Source organism: Mugil cephalus, chromosome 8, assembly GCF_022458985.1.
Source record: "Mugil cephalus isolate CIBA_MC_2020 chromosome 8, CIBA_Mcephalus_1.1, whole genome shotgun sequence".
In the NCBI taxonomy this organism is placed as follows: domain Eukaryota; kingdom Metazoa; phylum Chordata; class Actinopteri; order Mugiliformes; family Mugilidae; genus Mugil; species Mugil cephalus.
In genome coordinates, this window is record NC_061777.1 from 19,769,379 (window position 1) to 19,789,265 (window position 19,887).

The following is a 19,887-nucleotide window of genomic DNA, read 5'->3' on the forward strand; positions in this document are numbered from 1 at the left end:
GACCTTGCATCAAGATCAGATACGGGCAATCTGAAGTGGCCACGACATTAGCCAGACCACTAATGCAAGGTGTAAACAGGCCCTTTAAAGCGACTCAGAACCCATTGCGTTCACACTACCAAAAGAACGTGGACACATTTGAGCCAGACCATATCTCAAATGCGATCTCAATGCATCATGGGGATGTTCACATCTGTCTTTTCCGTGATTGGATCGCCCAGATTGGATCTTATTGCGAGGTCTGTTTCAACATAAACTGAGATTTCTAACTGTCATGAAGGGAGATTTATTGCAGGACCGTTACACTGGAAACTTTTTGTTTTCACTAGATTACTGAATGTTTTGGCATGTGAGTGTAGGCCGTGCGCGCTGCCACACTCTAAGGATGATATTGGTGAGATACTAACATGTGTAGAAGCTATTATAAATTTATAGCACAACAACAGCAGTGGCAGCAGTCAAGAATGTGCGTGTCGTCTGTATGCATGTTTTGTCTGTATGAGACTTAGAAAACTTCATCTTGCCCTGGCCCCACCGTGTTTGTCTATGTTTGTGCAGGCACAGATATATGCATGGACGCTCTACTGTACAGTATGTACCGGCAATTCGCATACATCTATGCATAACTACAGTTTTTGTGTGTGCGTGCGCCTGTGTATGTGGGTGTCCTGGCTTCATTCTGCTGACTGGTTTATTGCTGTTCCAGGTGACGGAGCATGAGAACAGCAGAGTTTCAGGGTGCTGTTTTCAAGCACCACTGAAGCCACAAATTTGATTATTTTATTTTTCATCCACAAGTAGTTTGGAGTTCTACGCATGAGGCCTCACACATACACACAAACACACACACACACGCACAAACACACAGGCTCTCGCCTCAGACTGCTCTGGACAGCATCTCCTTCCAATCAGCCTGCATTATGCATTCAGTTCAACTTCTTGTGTTACAGTGAATCAGCATTGTTTCAAGTTGCTCTGCTGAGTTTAACTAGGAAACTTTGTGGTATGTATGTACTCTAGTACTCTAATTTACATTTTTTTAATGTAGAACACATCTAGTAAGTAGGGGGTCCTTACTTAATCTCATCGTCAGTCTATCTATCTATCTATCTGTAGCCCTGATCTACAAAAGTTTCGTCAGACATCGTTATGTTGTGTCTAGTGTGAAGAAGACCAGAAGTCTTCTGACAATACTTGAGCTTCAAGTCAAATAATGATGAAATTGGACCTGAAAATGTCACTTTATTTATCTCACAAAGGCTCTCAGTCTGTCTAGCTTGCTCTTATTCTCCAAGTCTCCCAAGACAATGGACACAATGATCCTTTCTCATCAGGGGCCGATTAAACAGGGAGTGTCACGAATGACACAGTGAGTTTGATAATGAGACAATGGAGGCTCTTTCGATTACAGCCCCTTCTCTAGAGGAATCTGCTAAAAAGGAAATTCCTCCAATAACTTTGCTCTGTGTCTGTTTATTCATTTTGACATTTAAATCTATCTTCCTTTAACCTCCTTGCCGGCAAAATTCAATAGCGCCAATATGCTCCTATCAAGATAAGATAGAGCTGAATCACCTCAGCAAAGAGCTCTTCAAACTGTGTAATTAGTGAAGACTGAAGTTAAACAATAGAAATTTCAGCGTGTTGCTAACGCATTTGCAAAGGTCACCCAGAAGGATGTTCTGTTGGAGTTAAGTATTTGTTGTCTCATAGTTTTGCATAGAGTTTTGAAGATTGATATCAAGATAACACATGGAAAGTCATACTCTTACAGTGATTTTGGTGACTAGTTGGCCTTGGTGTCATATGGAATCAGTTTGTGCAACCTGTCGTCCCCTATACAGCATAGGTGGAGCTGACTGGACAGTGGTAAACTCTGACAAGTGAAAAGAAACAAATATTTATATGTCTTGGAAAGACCTCAGACCTGCCTCTGCCAGAGCCTCTGTCACCAGTCATCATAATTACAGGTTACGACAACACTCCACAGTGTCATTTTTCTGCATAAAAATGCCACAAATAGCATCTCAAACAAATATATAATGATGCTAAGCTATGCACTTATGTTTCTCTGCGTGTCCTACAGAATTGCCGGTGTCGTTGTGATTAATGGGCACCCTGAAAGAGCCCGAACAGCATCCACTGTGTGCTATTCTCAGGTAGTCAGTTGTCAGACGTCTCTAGCAGCACCTTGTCAAGTTCAATTTCCTCTCCAGTCCAGTCTGTACAGCCAGAGGGCCAGCTGCTTCCAACTTCGGGGTCTGTAATCTACTGAGCCTCTCTCTCTCTTGCCTTTGGCTGCCCTCTGGTCATCTGTCTGGTCTCATATTTAGTCAAACCACAGCTAGATAACAGATAATTATCAGGCTGAGGCCAGCTGTGTGGCACGCATCCATAGGCCCTTTGTTGCTAATTGAATTACACCCCATGCTGGAAGTGACAGAAAAATGAGCAGTTACCCCTAGTGAGCCATGTGATTAGCAGACCTGGAGAGAGGAGGTCGACTCAGGACGCTGCAAGTCTCTGACTCAACGTCCGCGTCACAGTCACCCTGATGCTGATGCTTCTGGGGTTTCATTTTATAAATTGTGTCAATGGGGGTCAAGTACAGCAGGGAATCAACGCTAAAATGTTGCCACGCTTTTTACATAAGCCCCAAAATGTTTATTGTTCCCGTTTTGCCATCTGCTTTACACCTTATTGGGTAGATAGATATATGACCAGCAGCAGCTCTGGTTTCTAAGAGTCATCATAAAAAATGGCTGTAAATGAGCCGTTTTCTCCATAAACAATGTATTTATTATAATCACTTTATGTATGGCGCACCTTCATACACCGATCAGACGTAACATTATGACCACTCACAGGTGAAGTGTACCACCCACTTAGACCAGACCAGACCAAGCACCCCCACCCTCCAACATAGCAATGACACTCCTTGAAGGCAGCAGCCATCTCCAGCGGGATGCAGCCTGACACAGGCACGCACACACAAAAACGGTTCAGTAACAAATCAAAAAACACAAAGGGACATCACAAGGTCTTGACCTGGCCTCCAAATTGACTTGATCCCAAACTGATCAAGTATATGTGGGATGATCTACAGAGGCCCCTCCCTCCGACAGACACCACAGGACTAGTGATAGGTGTTATTAAGGTTTTATCCAATACAGTACTAGTGCTTAACCGGTGCCCAAGCCAGTGCTTAAAAAATGGAAATCATACAAGCATTGTCAGGTATTAGCTCCCAGTTACTTTTTATTCTGTGAGCACACACAGACAGTAATGGATGCGTATGCAAAAGTTTAGACACCGGAGTCAGAAGTTTTTCAATTTGTGATGTACATTTTCACCCATTGTTCTTTGTGGAACACTCATTTATATTTTGTCTTGCACTCACCCACTCACCGATTTAAAGCCAATTTACAGCCACCGTCTTTTCAGTTTCAGTTTCTTGGCTGATATTATGTATATTTAGTTGAATCCATTCTTCCCCTCTCTCTGTGCAGTATTTTCGGTGCCGCTGGCTGCCAGAGGACCTCAGAGTACAATATTTCAAACCCATACTTAACAGTTGGCATGGCTTTTCTTTTCAGCAAATACTGCTCTTTTATTCTGCAAACATACCCGCTGATTGTAGCCAATGACTCAATTTTTACTTCATTGATCCACATTACTTGATTCCAAAAAGATTGTGGCTCATACGGATGTTTCCTTTGCATATTTTGGTATTGATTGTTGTGTTCAAGTCTAATCTACACTGACCCAATAACTCGTCTTGACCTCCAGGGTTCTGCTTGTCTTTCATTTCTTTCTGATGTTATGGAGACTCGTTGGCTTTCTTGAAGTTATTTATGCCCAATAAAACATTCTTTTTAATAAATCCCCCAACTCCCCACCTGTCATTTAGAACTGAAGAAGCTTATCGGACGAGTGGCGAAACGCTTTCAAGAAGCCCAACAATACCACATGTTTTTATTTCTTCTCTGCTTTGGATGAATTTCACAGACTTCCAGTTTTGTCCTTCATCTCAACTTTTCACTACACCGAGTTGTTTTTTTTATTCCATCCCTTCAATTATTCTTGTTTTTATGTAGCTGTCATTTTCTTCTGGTCTACACTTGAAGATGGATATTTTTGACACAGAAAAACCAAATTAGAAGCAAGTCTGGGGAACATTTGTGCGTTGTATATTCTTATAGCCTCAATTTTTTTTGCTGGCACCTTTATTGTGGGAAGAAGTACAGTATGAAAGTCTTATATAGTTCACAGCTTTCTCAGCTGCTGTTAAACCCTGCCAACTGGATTTTGCGAAGAGGAAAATCCAGGAGAAAAAGCTAATGACACATCTTTTCTGGGTTTTCCGGGTGCTCTTTGCCTTTGTGATGGTGTGAGCGTTGTTCCTGTACTGTATGTACAGTATAATCAAGCCTTTGTACTGTGTTCTCACTTTTATTCTCTGCCTCTTCTTGCTTGCCTCCCTAGAGTTTGAGACGTTTGCCTGTGCGACCTGTCTGCGGTACGACTCCGCTTGTGCCGGGGAAAGTAGGCCACTTGGGCTGTTGACTGACGCAGGTTTTTGTGCGACTCTTGGTAACTGCGGGGCAGGTTTGGAGAGGTTTATTTCACGCATCGCCCGTTAACTTTCTTTGCCTGATGAACTCTGCTGGTCTGCGATGAGCGATTAGCATCAGTCTTTTTCCGCGGCATTATGGGACAGGGGCAGTTATGTAAGTTGTCGCGCTACGTCTTCAACGGCTCGCTACACTGATAGGAACGACGTTATGAAATGTGACACGAGTTATTTGGTTGTCATGTTAATTATTTATATGCACCTCTGTTGGATGTGAAAATTGGGTTGTTGTGCTCAGCTGTGCAACAAATCTTTCATTCTCTGAGTGTAAAAATGAATAATATGAGAACAAAGTGGAAATAGTGTCCTAAGTGAATAAGAGAACAGCGGATAAAGCGTTTTCTATTATTTATTGTCTTTAAGTCTCTATTCATAATTTAGGCTGGTATACATTTGCTTGGGTTGCCTTGCTTTGTGGCATAACTTTGCTTCCTTGATGTAGAGTTTAGCTTTAAAGGTTATTTTGCATCTCCCATCGTGTTTTCTATATGTTGCATTCCAAAGGGTTCAACTCTACCGACAAGTCCTACGTGGATTTATCCATCTTTCCTCTTTTCTGCCCCCCCCCCCCCCCCCCTCCATCCTCAAATTACATGATGCCGTTTTGTGCCGGCTGTGCCACAGAGACCATGCTTGAAATTTATTGGCCCCGAGTCTTGCCATTTGACACGCAAGACGTGGCTAACAGATCTTGTGCCATTTCCCATCTCCTCGAGTTCCTGTGTAAAGCTGACCTTTCCTGCCTCCCGGCTATATTTAAACCGCAAGCACCGGAGACTTATGGTGCCACGGGAAATTTTATTATCAACGCTCTCCATTTGTCTGACTCAATTCATGCCGGCCGTAGCTCGTGTTGAAGCATGCCGTATATTTACAGTTCTCCACGACAAACAAGGGCGCTGGTGACAAACCCAACTATCATCGCTTGTGGGGTGAAGCATTCCCCTGAACTGCAGGAGGAGCAGTCAAGAGACATTACTGAAGGTCCTGTTTACTGAGCACATCCCCTACAGTAAAGAGTGTAAGGAAAATAAAGTGCGGGGTAATATTATTCCATGAAGCAGGGGGTTGACCAGAGAGTCCAACACAAAGGGACTTGACATTTTGAAGAATCTCACTTGGTAAAATGTCATAGATTTCAACCTCAGACACATTCATCAGCCTTTACCATTTGTAGTCATTAGACCAGACGGCGGGTTGAATGAGCTCAAGAACACACATGAGAACGCACACACTTCTCCTCTTTTCTTTTTCAGCCTCTAAGCCCAGCCGCCTGCTTAACCATTCCCTGACCTTCTTTTTTCTTTGCCCACTGGTAGGTCTGAAATGGGAGTTCAGAGGGTGCTCCAGGTGGATCTGAAAATGGAAAGCTTCCCGGAGCTGACGGGCAGCCGCTGGATGGCCTGGCAGGTGGAGTACCCGGCCAGTCGGGCAGCCACACAAGAGGTTGAGACGGAGATCCGTCTGGCGCAGGAGGACCTCGCAGGCATCGTGCCCCTGGCCATGGTGAGTGATGCCACCTCCAGCTCGGTGCAGGGCTATAAAAAAAAATGAATGCACGCTCATTGCTCTGAATGTGAAGCAGCACATCCTGGTAAAGTGGAACACCATATTTCTAAATGTACACCGAATCAAACATTTGCATGTGAGTTTTCGCAGCATGAAAGAAATACATTACTTTGGATGTGGCTGCAAACTCCTGCTCCTTTAATCGTGACGAGTGGTATCCTAAAGGAGAAAGATAAATGTAGTCACGATCTGCCTCATGTTTTGCGCATATTTTATACATTAGGAGCAAAATGTTAATACACTTTGGAATAACAAGCAGGGTATTCGCTTTAATGTAACGTGGGGTGGAAGTAATTTAACTGACACAGGAGCACTTTGGATAATAGCTTCATTTATAATAAAATAAATGCCAATGGTGAAAATAATGCCTCACAGGCAGTTTATTATTCTCTGCTTTGCGTTGGCAGTGACTAACTGTAAGTACATTACATGTTATAATTCATTACACTTCTCATAACCGTAGTTATTCGTTCCTTCAAATTACAGTTGTTAGATTTGTGCAGGCAAGTTGTGATGGATTTTTGCAAAATTTATTTTTTTCAGTAATCAAGCAAAAACAAGAAGATACAACAATTCTGCTTATTTTGTTCAGGTTACAAAAACTTTTTGCTGTTCCTGCCACTGCATAACATATAAACTTAAGAAATAATATGATAAAACTAAGAACAGGCAATAGAATTTCGGCACTACAATTATAAAACTTTCCCACTTTGACTGGCGACAAAATTAAGATGATAGTTAATGCATCCATGAGAATAATCTAGTCATATTTATATACACAAAATGGCATGATATGTACTTTAATACATATTTACTTTAATAATTGCAAGTATAGTTTGCCAATAATATCAGTGTAAACTCAATTGGTTTGCTTTTTCAAACTATTTTCTGCCTTTGTCTTTAACAGACTCACAATGTAGTGGCTCTTTTTACTAAAAGATGTTTATATCACAGCCTCTTGGACGGAGAAGGCAAAGGTACTAATGTCGGCGTGTGTTCAGATTTGGGGCTGGAAGAGAGCATCCGTAGCTCCCAGCAGGCCTCAGATGGAGTCTTGGGGCTGGCTCTTGCCCGAGGGTGAGCTCAGGGCTGTGTGTCTCCCTCAGCGAGGCTCAGGTAGTTTGTTGTGTAGATTAACCCCTACAGAAGTTCACATAGGGAGCCTCTCATTCATCGTCGCTGCTTTGTTCGGTGACCCAGAGAGCGCGGCTTCCACTTCAGATCAAGACATTCAGGCAAATAAATAAGTGACATCAATTGTGTCGACTAAAGAGAAAGACACGCTGTCACATCAGCACTGATTACTAATACAAAGATTGCATTCATTTCTATTTCGGTGCTTGTGATCTGCATGCTGCAGACCTGGCTCTTGTGTCATTGTTATTCTCTAAGTATTGCCCGTAGCTGTGTAGATGATAGATGCCTGTGGGTGGCTGTTCCTGGATTCAGAGGAACGCGAGGCACCCACAGATCCATTCTAAGGATAATTGAAGCTATGTGTTTAAGGCTCCAGTATTGTTCCAGCTCCATCTCTCGCATCCCTTTCATGTCACTGATGTATCAACAGCCTGTGTTCTTTGCTCCAGGAATGTATAGTTTGCTCTCACACCTAGCACTGACAAAAACGGCAACGATGATTTGCATGACTATCTCGAAAAAACCTCTGCTCGTGAGAACGGATGAACGTGCCGTTGCCTTTTCAGAGAAAAACACCCTTTAAATAAAATCTTTATGTGGCTGATTTCATTGTATTTAGCTGGCGTGCAGGGCTGTGTCGGTGACAATATTTCCTTTATTGTTTTTGTAAAATGAGTTCTGTGAATGAGCGCACGCCCCTCCAAAATCTGACGCGCTCTCATCAATCAATCCCACAAGTGTCTGCTTTTTCACTCTGATTATTCTGCTCATTTTGTACAGAAGACGGGTTTTTATTGCTCACTATAAATCACGCGACGCCTTTTCATAGCGGCACAGATCCATCTCTATTAGCCCAATATTACAATAATTTGCTGAACTTGGCTAAATCAGTTAGCAGCAGGATAATTGAGGCAGGAGCCTCACAGGGTAAAGATGAATCGGGTTTCATGTGTTTCACTAAAACAGATGACCTACCGCGTGTGAGTCCCCATGCAAGTAGAGAAAGACTTCGTTTTTCCTTCCCCTTATCTTGATTTGCCGGGCTTGTCGGTGAGTCAGTGAAGCAGCTGCTTTCATCTCAGACAGTGTGGACACAATGCATCGGGTTCGCTGATCAGCATATACCTTTGATAATAACATTTCAGCATCAGACGTGTATTGAAAAGAGCTTGATTGGTGCATTTTTATTCCATTTTTATTTTTGCTTCACCGGGAGGCTGAGCACATGTTTGCTTCACTTTTCTTTTTCATTTTCTTCCAAGTGAGTCAGAAAACTTCCCAAGGTGCACCCTCTCCAGCCAACCCCACGGCACAGTACTTAAGACACAACCCAAATACTTATACACAGAGACACATTCAGAACTCATTAACTCTGTCTGTCTTCCTCTGTCCCCTTTTCTCTACCCCCCCATCTCTCTGACACACACACACACACACTCGCACACACAAGCACATAAGGCTTTTGCAATCTGCATGCGCCAATATGAGAGAAGCACACAAGCGAGAAAGAGGAAGGCTGAATTAGATTACTTGGGATCACTGTGGCATGAAAAGGCCCACAGATAAGTTCCTCCCCCTCCTCCCTGCTACACTCCTTGCTGATAGAAAAAGGGAAGTAAGGTAATGTAAAAGCAGCACAGTCAAACCCCCCCTCCCCACACGCACACACACACACACAGTCACAGTCACATAACCCCCCTCCAACACCACCTTTCCTTCCACGAGGAAAAGCCCACATCCAATTACAACTGAAAACAAGTCGTCATAACGAAAGTAGTGAAGATGGAGAAGTAACAGACTTTTATATGGAATGTGGAGCAGCTTATGTGGCTTTCACACGCCCGGAAAAAAAAAAGGTTCATTGATGGCAGAATATAGAAATTGTTAGACCAGTGAATGGTTGTAACTGCACAAAACAAATCCTGAATTACTCTGAGGGTGCACTCATATTTTGCAATATGGGAACATTGCAAATGCTGCACAAGGACAATAGGACTTGATAAGTGTCCAGTCCAGTTCAGATTAGGCTTGTTTTTACAGAAGAAAGTGTGCATTCCTACAAATTTAAGCTATACAAGCTATTTTATCATATATAATAAGTCATGGTTAGCCTGATGTAGCCGGGGTCAATTCTTATCAGAATATGACACCTATGCACCCGGTTGAATAGATACATGGATGACAACATGTATTACTACACTATTACTTTTTTATAAAGCCTGTTCAAAGGATCAGATTGACCAGGTCATAATCAGTTCTCAATTTATCAAAGTAATATTTTTTGGGATATTTTAATTTTGATTGTCATATAACAATTTTATTCAGTTTAGTTCTGTCAGTCTGTACCTCCACCTATTTTGCAATGTCCTCGAAAGGTACAGTCATTTCAGCTGTGTATACTATAAAAATTGAAAAGGCCCCCAGGGTACAAAGTCACTCTACGCTGCAGATGTACTTGGTATTTCATGTGCATGCCGCATCACAGCATCTGTTTTCTCTTCACTTGAGTGAGTTTGGAGCGGTGGTTTCTAAGAACACCACTGACCTCAAACATATGATGACCAGTAGATATAACCACAAATAGCCATATGCACTCAATACTGCACAAAGAAGTGAACTCATTTATTGTACATTTGTATTAAATTATGAATTAGAAAAATATCATGTGGTGTTGTTGCTAGGGTATTTCTTGATCTCACTATGTATTTCCAAGGCTCTTCTGTACAAGAAGATCTTTCCAGATACCCCATAGGGGCTCCACATCAAAGACATTCTGGTGACCGTTGCTTGGTGAAGCTGTCTGCAGAACCCAAAACTGACATCCTATAAGCCTGCTAGTACTAAGCCTATGCGATGTCCATGTGTGCCTCCAGCAGGTGGGCATGTTGATGATGTTTCTATGTGAAACTGTGAACAACAAACATCCGAAGTTGAGAAAAAAAAAAGTGCCATATACATAAAAAACGCAAATGACAATGCTGCTATTGTCAAACACGTTCAAGGAACAGCTTTGAGACTTGGCTGCACAGGAACAAATTGCAAAACCAGCTATGTGGTGTTTTCTGTGCATGGAGTGTTTTGATGTGAAGCTCAGTATCAAAATGAAGAGTCTCTAGTGACTGCTATACAAGTAGGGGTAAAGCAGAGGTTCACTTCTCCTTGTTTTGGTTATTTTTCCAGCCATGAGAAGCGGTTGCAGCCAGTGGTTTGATGTATCTATCTGATCTTTAACATGTCAATGTATCCCTTTTGGCGAGCTCTAAACATTTCAGACACATCTGGCAGAAACAGAGCACCGCTGACGCCCTGTCAGAGTTCTCTCCACGGTTTCCCAGCCCCGGTCGAACGGAATCCAATATTCTATTGTGTTTTTGTCTCTTGTTTCATCCAAGAAGTCTGTGTTTGTGAGAGGCAAAGTAATGAGCTGAACATGGATGAGAGCTGCCTAAAGATGCAGACCAGGCTGTTGATCTTCAGTGGGGATCTACGCTGGTAGAAATATAAAAACACAGTAATGGGAACACATTGCTTAATGGAGCTTTGAAAGAAACATAACTGTCTGGCTGCCTTTGTCGTTAGCTACTGTTAACTCGACATAAAGATGAACTTCTTCACTTGAAGTCACAGCTTCTTTTAATGACTATTTGGTGCCATTGTTGTTGTATTGTTATTATTATTTTCCTTAATTCTTTTACAGCACTGGGACATCTTTACGATCAGTGACGCTGAGGATACATCAAAGTTAGAGATGAAAGAAAGGTGACGTGGAGAAATACAGAGGTAGTGGCTGTGGGTAATCAAAGGGGATATTCAATCTTTTTTAATCAAGTTAAGAGGGGAGAATTCACAGAGCATGCTGAAGGTATCTGTAGACAAAACAGCTTCTTTAGGAAGTCTTTTCATCTTTAGTTAGCACTAATTAGTCTAATAAGGTAGACAGATTTTTGTCATAATGTAAAAGCTGCCGTAATTCATAAACTGAATTAAGAGCCGTAACTGACCGTGTCTCTAAAGGTTAGAATGTAATAAAGCTAATGACTATTAGTAATACGAAACTTATTTTGGCTTTGATCACATTTATGGGTTCTCAGACCCATTCCCTGCCCAATTATGCCGTGTTCTAAATTATTACACCCTTGCTGGAATTGATTATCATAAAAAAGGTATTTTTTATTGCTTTACCCCAGCCAAGCGATAGGCTCTGCCATAGGTGACACTTCTGGGCGAATGCAGCTGCATCTTTCTGAAAGATGAGGTCTCTTTTTTTCAGCCGCCTTTGAAGAGGGCTCCTCCTGTGAGTTGTCACAGACCCACCTGCACTGGGAGGGCTCAGAGCGACGCTCGCTACTTTGTCACCAATTTCAAACCATGAAGCAGGAGTTCTGCAATTGCAGCAATTATTTCAAAAGCAGAAAAATGAAAAGAGTACTCAGGACTTTTAGTCAGTTTATAGCGAGGAAATGCCTCTGAACTCTTTGTGGTGACTGCAATTCAACCTCAGTGTACTGGCCTATCTCCTCCTGCATTTTTAGATATTTTCTTTTCTTTCTCCACCTCTTTCCTCTGCTTCAGACAAAACATTATTATATTCACAGTGTTGATTAATTCCTTCCCCTGTCACCCTCTGCCTCCTTGTTTTGGCATCCTCCATTTCACTTAAAGTGTGGAAGAGAGTTTTTTGGGGTCATCCTGAGATTGATCTTAAAGGCAGTAATTGGATGCCTGAGCAGATTCCCGTACACAGTAGGAGGCTGGTCCATTATCTTTTACCATCGTGAAGTAATATGGTCCTGTCCAGGCCGCCCTCATCATCATTACCTACGCTGTGTATGCCTAGTGATGGAGAGGGAGCAGGAGGACAGGTCATACATCATATCTGGACTCATCAGTCTTCCTGTTCCAGCCGAGACACCGAACTGCGCTCGCTCACACAAGCATTCGCTCGCATAGAGATGAGGAGAAATGAAAGCGGCCGTTTGAATTCGCGCACTGCTCCAATGTATTGTTAAACAATACATCATCACCCCGGCCTTCTCTGGCCACTTCTACTCCCGCACGATAAAGTCATCTATCAACATCCTCCAATGAATGTTTCATTTTACTCCTTTCGATTCCATTCCCTCTGTTGCGATGCACATCCTTTCTGCCAGGCAAGTGAAATGCGGAGAACCATTCATCAAACATGTAGTTAGACACACAGACAGGCGCACTTACACGCCGGCTAATCCTGCAGAAATGTATATCATGGGCGTGGATAATGTTATGCAAGCTGTTTATCGGGAGACCATGCTCTGTACACCTTGCATAAACTACCAGATTTTGGTTGTTTAATAAGCTTGGCTACTCACTGATTCACTAATGCGACACAGCTATTGCATGTTCCTGCAGTGTTAATGGAACATGACAAAATGTAACGTTTTTTTTCACATGCCATGAGTCATACCGTTTACAATTAGGGACTGACGGATGGACCCCAAGAGAACAATCCATTAGCATCTAGTACAGCCAAGAGGCTGATGATGAAGTGGTAGCACTAATTGAGGCTGCCGCCGTATGCACCTATGGCAAACAACATGTAATGCTAATTAGGACGACGGATTGTGACAAATGCTCGTCTGATCCAGATCACATCTGTGTGGCTTCACATTGCTCCACATTGTTGTTACTGCCTTAGTCATCACCGGATGTAAAAAAGTATTTGAAAGGACAGACACTCATTTTCTCTTGCATTAATAGTGCATTAATAGTACGAAGGGAGGAATGGAGTTGGTGACGTATTGAATCTTCTGATGGCACTGCTGCATTCTGGGAGTTAGGATCACAAAATACGCTAATGCTTGAACAGCAAATCCTTTCATGTCACTTAGAGAGATTATTCGATTTGAAATCCCCTTCTAATTGATGGGCTATAAGTGAGTGGGATGGGTTTGTTACCTTTTAAAGCTCTCTCATTATGGTGACACCAAAAGTTATCATCCACCATTAACAAAGCTAACCTTTCAGTAAATGTTTTGCACAGCTAGGAGTGAGGACAAATGACTAGTCTTCTGTGCCACTGCAGTTCTTTGAAGATGACCATGAAAGCATTATTTAACACACTGCATTTGTGTAAAGGTTTATTTACGTGCATTACCACTTATATTCCAGTTTCCCATGATGAACTGCCATGAACCGTTATTCCTTTCTCAGTTCTCCCAACTCTCTCTGTCAGTTTATGTGAAAGAAAAAGTTTGTACAGCAAGGCAAAAAAGATGAGGGTGTAGTGAAGGGCAGCATGCAGACAGGCTGCATGGCATGTCCATATCTCACATCTCCCCACGACTGTAACATCCCACTTCTCATTCTGGTCCACTTCTATTGGTTCTGACTTGAAATCCTTTAACCACTGAGGTTTGGAAGGAATGCGTGTATTTTTTTTTTAGCAGTAATGGACTCTACAATGGAGCTGACCTTTGTGCCTGCAGAGAGAGGTCTGTGTCCAGAGGGCAGCTAAGCCAAGCTAAGCCAAGCTAAGCTGGCAGTATGGATCTCGATCTGAGACGAGTGAGGAAATCAGACAGAGATCAGGAGGTCATCCCCCTACAGGCATGGTTAGCTGTTGGGGAAGAACCCTTCATCGATCGGCTGTGTGTGATAGATATTGGGCTGAAATTGAGCAGACTAGTACGGGCAGAGCTGTTTCCCTGCCTTCTGGCCTCTAGGCCCCCATTCAACAGGCAAACAACAGGGGCACAAGTGAGACATAGCTAAACCAGAGCCGGTCAATCAGTCAGAGCGACCACCGGCCACCTCCCCCGAGCCCCGGCCACTCTCTCGCACATCTCGGGGCATGCAGAGATCTAGGAGCATTCCCTGATACCTGACCTTGATTACTCAAAATCTGACTCCGACTGTTGCTGGAATTCACAGGGGACATCCGCTCCTCCCCTCTGACCCACTGATCTAGATGAATTACAGGTGTGGTATTCATGAGAACTGCAAAGGATTCACATTACAAACTTAAAATATAGTACTTCTATGGACAGCCATGTTTTATTCAGAAGCTTCCTTTTGCAGCATGGATTGCTGGGCCCCTGGAGGTGGCTCTGTCCCTTTAGCACCAGCCCCCAAAAATGTCTGTAAATTAAATATTGCAAGCACCGACACTAACAACCTGTCTGTAAATGTACTTTCATGGGCACATAGGTTTACAAGAGATGGCCCGCCAATGAACAGGTATAGCACAACGTACTAAAACTGCACAAACCATCACTGTCTCCTATCACACTGAACGGATCTTTATATACTTCCTTTTTTTTTTAGATATAAACCATGTAACAAGCGTTGCATTATGTTGTCAATAATAAACTGAGGAATCTGGGGCAATCCATAATGTAATTAATATTAATCACAGGATTTGTCCTGTCAGCAGTGTGTCATCGTGATGTTTCCCCAAAGTCAAAGTTTACGCATAAATCTTGTGCACTCATAAATGATTTACAGTTGAGAGTAATTCAATGTGACTAAAACATTGATACTGTCCATGAACTGTCATTCACATCCACCCTCATAACTGTGCAGGCAGCTCAGATAAAGGGAGTTCTTGACACGTCATTGGTGGCCCTTCTTTTGAAGGTTGTGAGCGCACAACAACACAATAGAAACCATTCACCCAAGGAGTCCAGTAAGAATAGGAACCTCAGTCTCTTTTAACTTCACATACAGCGAGACAGGATTCTTGAAGTGGTTTTAATATCGCACTGCAATAAACTGGCTGCTATGAAAAGTCAAATCCAAGACAGACGTTTAGAAGGAAGGACTTTGTTATTTATTTCAGTCAGGGATACTTAAATCAAGGATCTTGTCATCTAAATGGTTATGCATTCAGATTTATGCGGCGAGAACTCCTCAAAGAATCTGAGCGGTAACAAGCATAACTTACTGGAGAACTCCCCCACAAAAAAATAATATTTTAACATCTTGGGAATATGATTTATTACTTGAAGTAAGTTTCCACAATAAATAGGAATGCACTGCTACATAATGGCAGTTATATTTCATTTGATATTTAATTTTCCTTTTCATTAATGCTTAACTCAGCATATAGATGGATGAAGGGGGGCAATAGGTAAAATGGTTAGCAAGGTGTGGTTTAAACAATGGTGTGTATCTTAATTACTGAGCATTTTAACTGCTCATCGATGCATTTTTAATCGTTGGGCAGAACTGTGCTTACTGTTTTCCCCTACTACCAGTGTTTGTGCTAAGCCTGGCTAGTTGGCATCACGCACATACATTAAATCTTAGTTTAATGTATATTAGCATATACAGTAATACTTCTTACTTGTTGACTATTATTGGTCTTGCACCACTGCTTGCATCTTGCACTTGAGTGTTACTGGGACATAATTAGTCAGCTGGGAGTCAAGCACAAGATGAATGGCCACAGTGATTATGAAGTATGAATTAAACAACTAATGCCAATCAGCTAATGGAACACTGTGCAATCATTATGCTATTAAAAGGAAGTAATTGTTTTTCAAAAGTTCCAAATCCCTTATAACGCCTCTCATGTTCAGGCAATTATAATGTTCAGTATTTTAGAACAAATGTGGCATGAGCCACCGTCTACTTATACAACACACTCTACTGTTACAAAAGCAGGCTTAACAGTTGAGTTATTTCACATAATGCCAATTTCCGTGTTGACAGAGGATGAGGTGGCCTTTCTATAGTGTCTTTTAATTATTGACTGAAGTACAAGAGCGGCCTTTGACATCATAGTTAATTCTGAGGTGTCATTTCATCCTGTTCGTGTCCTCAACGCGATCTCTCATTACACGTCCCTTTAAAGCGAGCAGATCAACCATCAAAGCAGGTGCCGAGTTAATCTCCTGTCTGCCAGCCACAGCCAAACGTAATGAGCAGATCAGATCTCTGACCAGTGTGCACCTCGGACAGGGCGCTGCTACTGAAGAGCGGTTAGAGGTATTTTAGGAGGCAGCGAGGGATGACCGCCTGGCTGGAGATGGGCCACACACTGCAGCCACTTCATCCCATCAGAGACAAGGGAAGAGGGAAAATTAAGACAGGATAGTAACCGCTTCTTTCCTTGGAGGAGTAAGAGTGGGAAGAGAAGAGAGGGGAGCGGGAGAGAGCCTCTCATTAAAAGACAGTGTGTTGGCTTCACAACCATCCCACCACTTCAATGCACTGTCATGCAGTGATGTATCGCTCTGCATGGCTCTACCAAGGCCTTTATTCCCACTCTCTTCCATGTTTCTCACTTCTAGCCAATTAAACGCCCACTGGAGTAGAGGAGAGGAAGTGCCACATTGAGCATCGAGCACAATGTGGAGAGAGGAACTGATGAAAGGACGTGTCTCTTTTATTCTGCTTAATAGCTGCAGGACACTGTCTGAGTGGCGTTTAATGTCTACAGCGTATAATTCACTATCCATGCAGTCCCATTACACTTTCCCTGCACGTACTTTATCAGCAAGGGATGAAATTGTTTATCATAACTATGAATATTTCATTTACTATAGGTTAGTGGATTATTGGCACACTTCATAGCCCTTTTAATGGCTTTGCTCTTGAAATGACATGAAAGCCCATAAAGAGACTCATATACAATGACAAGCCATCAATCCTGGTAGTAAAAGCACCAGATTAGGTGTTTTGGCTTATATGGGTTTTCCACGGCTGTTGCTTGTGCTCCTTGGTTTATCTGGGCAGCCTGTTGGCCTTAGCACGGACACAGCTGTGCAGGGCTGACAGAAACAGACACTAAGCATATACAGTGTGTTTACCATCCTCTACTCTTTGTGCTACACTATGAATAATGCAGGCTCTAAAATCCTCAACTCTAAGTTTGACCCGTTCATTTGTAGCTGTAGCTGGGACGGTGGGGTCAGAATAAGGATGTGTTAGCTCAGGGCCGAAGCAGAAGCTAATCGCAACACCAGGATGGGCAGCTTAGCTACTTCTCATGCTGGCCGTGTCACTCAGGCTGACACCATAAATCTCACTTATTTTCAGATCCAACTGAGACATGAGCAGAAATTACGGCCCAGAACACATTACCAGCCTCAGCAGCGTGCTGAATGCTAACAGAGAGATCCTTGATAAAGCAGACAGGCAGTTCTCCAAGAGATTATTGAACAAAAAGACTCTTATCTGTAAGACTTGACAGGGCAGACTGGCTTGCCAGTAAAGCAAAAACACCAGCATCAACAGGTGAGAATCAAATGAACACGCGCCCCGCGAGCTCACAAATGACTTGAAGGATATGAATGAAGGCATCTGCATAATTTTCATTTTACAGGAGAGGAGGGAATGGCAAGAAGGAGGGCAGTGGAGGTACAGACAGAAAGGTTACATAAAGATTTATAGAAACCTCTGCTTTGATTATTTATCATCTTTTCAATGGAGACATAAAACTACTCAGGTCTGATTGCTGGATTATTTCCGTACTTACTAGATAGTATTCAGATACGCTAAAATAACCGCATAGATTGTAAAGCTAATCAGCAGGTTACTTGTGTCAGGTGTTACCGGGTTAAAGCTTATTCTACTCCTTCTTGGTTGGATTATTAACAGGCCATAATGGAAAACTGCGCCACAGACACCTGGGAGGAGAGGTTGTATGTTCCACTGTATGTTCCATGTGGTAACTTAATCAATCATAATTCAGTTTTGTAATATCAGATTAAACACAAAAAGTAGAGTCAAAAGCCTCAAAGGGGACATATCAAATGTCCACTTCTTTCACTGAAAAAAATAATAAATAAATACGATATAATGAAATAAATCAAATAAAAAAACAGTGGCACCACTCACCCAAGTCCACTTGAATAAACCAGTGATCACAAGGTGAATTTAAAACTTGGAAAAGAGCAGGACCGAAACAAGTTGCACACAGTCACAGTATAATGAATAATATTAGTGGTTTGAGCTGAAACTTTAAAGAACTATCCTAGGGACATGTAAGACTTAAATAAATATGTTTAAAAAAAGCTGTATAATATAAATATATAAATTTCTTATTCTGTTTTGGGAACAATTGAGCCTGGAATACTTTTTTTGCTAGTGTGTAAATATGCCCCAAAATATGACTAAGCAATATACTGTACATTGTGATCATAGATCAGTGGCCTGTCTGCTGAGCAACAGAATAATTCATTCAGACCTTTGCCGTTGTGACACTTATTGCACTCCACGTGGTGAATTATGTTTCAGCTGGACTGTCTTGTTATTTTTTGATAATTACATTGTTTGTCATGGATTATCCAGTGCCACATTAATCCTGAGACAACAGACTATAATTGTGAGCAAAATAGGTCATTATCAACAGGCTCAGGCTACACAATAGGTTTGTAATCTTTTGAATTCTAATTAGACCTCATCCTTGGTGAATTTCGTATTTACGATAGTTTGCATCCATATAGAAACTCATTGGGTGATGAACAAATATTTTATCACCAATTAGCCAATATTCCTCTCTCAAACCTGTCACATTGTCTCCATTTTGCTATTAATTGTGTTGTCTGTATCGCAAAGTGTGGACCACTGGTCCATCACTGTGGGATCCCACTGTGGCTTATTACCACCAGGCTCTGCTCTATGCCGCTCTCAGCCTGCTGGGTCATCTCCTGCTGCTGTAATGTAACATTAGCCTCTGCGTTCGCCCAGGTTCCAACCATTTACCCCTTCATGTATTATAGATGACCCTCTGGAAATGGAAGAATCCCAGCAGACATGGAATTAATTTACAGCAATCCTCAATTTTAAGGGGAATTGAATCAAAGTCAGCAGCACACTGAGAGGGGGTTTATATTGCCATATAACACTGTCACAGTCTATAAAATTGTAATGAAAACCCATTTGAAGATTAAGTGTTTTTTGTGATTCATTGGTATCTCTTGGCTCAGCTAATAATCATTTCACTCCAAAGCTGAACGGTCTTACAAACGACCAGGCTTCTTTCAAACAAACTTAATCCTCTTTCTCTCTTTTATTGTAAAGGATGAGTCCGATTTGCAAGCTCACAAACACGGCCTTTGGAAAGCACGTTGATAGAGCATCGCACGCAGTCGTGTGTACTTACCTGGTGAATGTGGAACGCTCATGAATGTGGACAGGAAGTCAGACACCGTTGATCGGCATTGTCTGCGCTTGTCAGGTTTAGCAATATTACCCTAAACAAATGTGACATTTAATTCAACAGGCATCACTCCAGAGTTGGAGTTCTCTGTTAAAAGAAAATAATAGTAGCTAAATGTCTTGAGTGCTGGCAAAGCTTCAGTACTGCAGGGACAAAAAAAAGGATGCCTTGGGGTTCCCGCCTATTGAAATTAAGAAAATCAAAACGGGGCTTTTGTGTGAGACCAAGCCAGTAGAAGAATGAAAACAGCTTACAATGAGAGGCTTTAGGCATGCTTTGCAATGAGATGAAGTCATTGCAATTCACCAGTAGCGAGAAGCCCAGATTTGTTCTTAAGTACAACTATTGAGAAGTACACTCTGACCTCAGCGGCAGCTGTTTACTGTGGGGCCGTGGGCTCCAT

General features: G+C 42.2%; 1 protein-coding gene across 1 annotated transcript in view; it reads left to right on the forward strand.

Moving 5' to 3' along the window:
* Positions 1 to 19,887, forward strand: part of si:dkeyp-14d3.1 (transmembrane protein 132C) — a 120,039-nt gene that overhangs the window by 80,341 nt on the left and 19,811 nt on the right. The window contains exon 4 of the mRNA XM_047590935.1: positions 5,953 to 6,139. Within this exon, the coding sequence (XP_047446891.1) occupies positions 5,953 to 6,139 (187 nt within the window). The remainder of the gene's footprint in view (positions 1 to 5,952; positions 6,140 to 19,887) is intronic.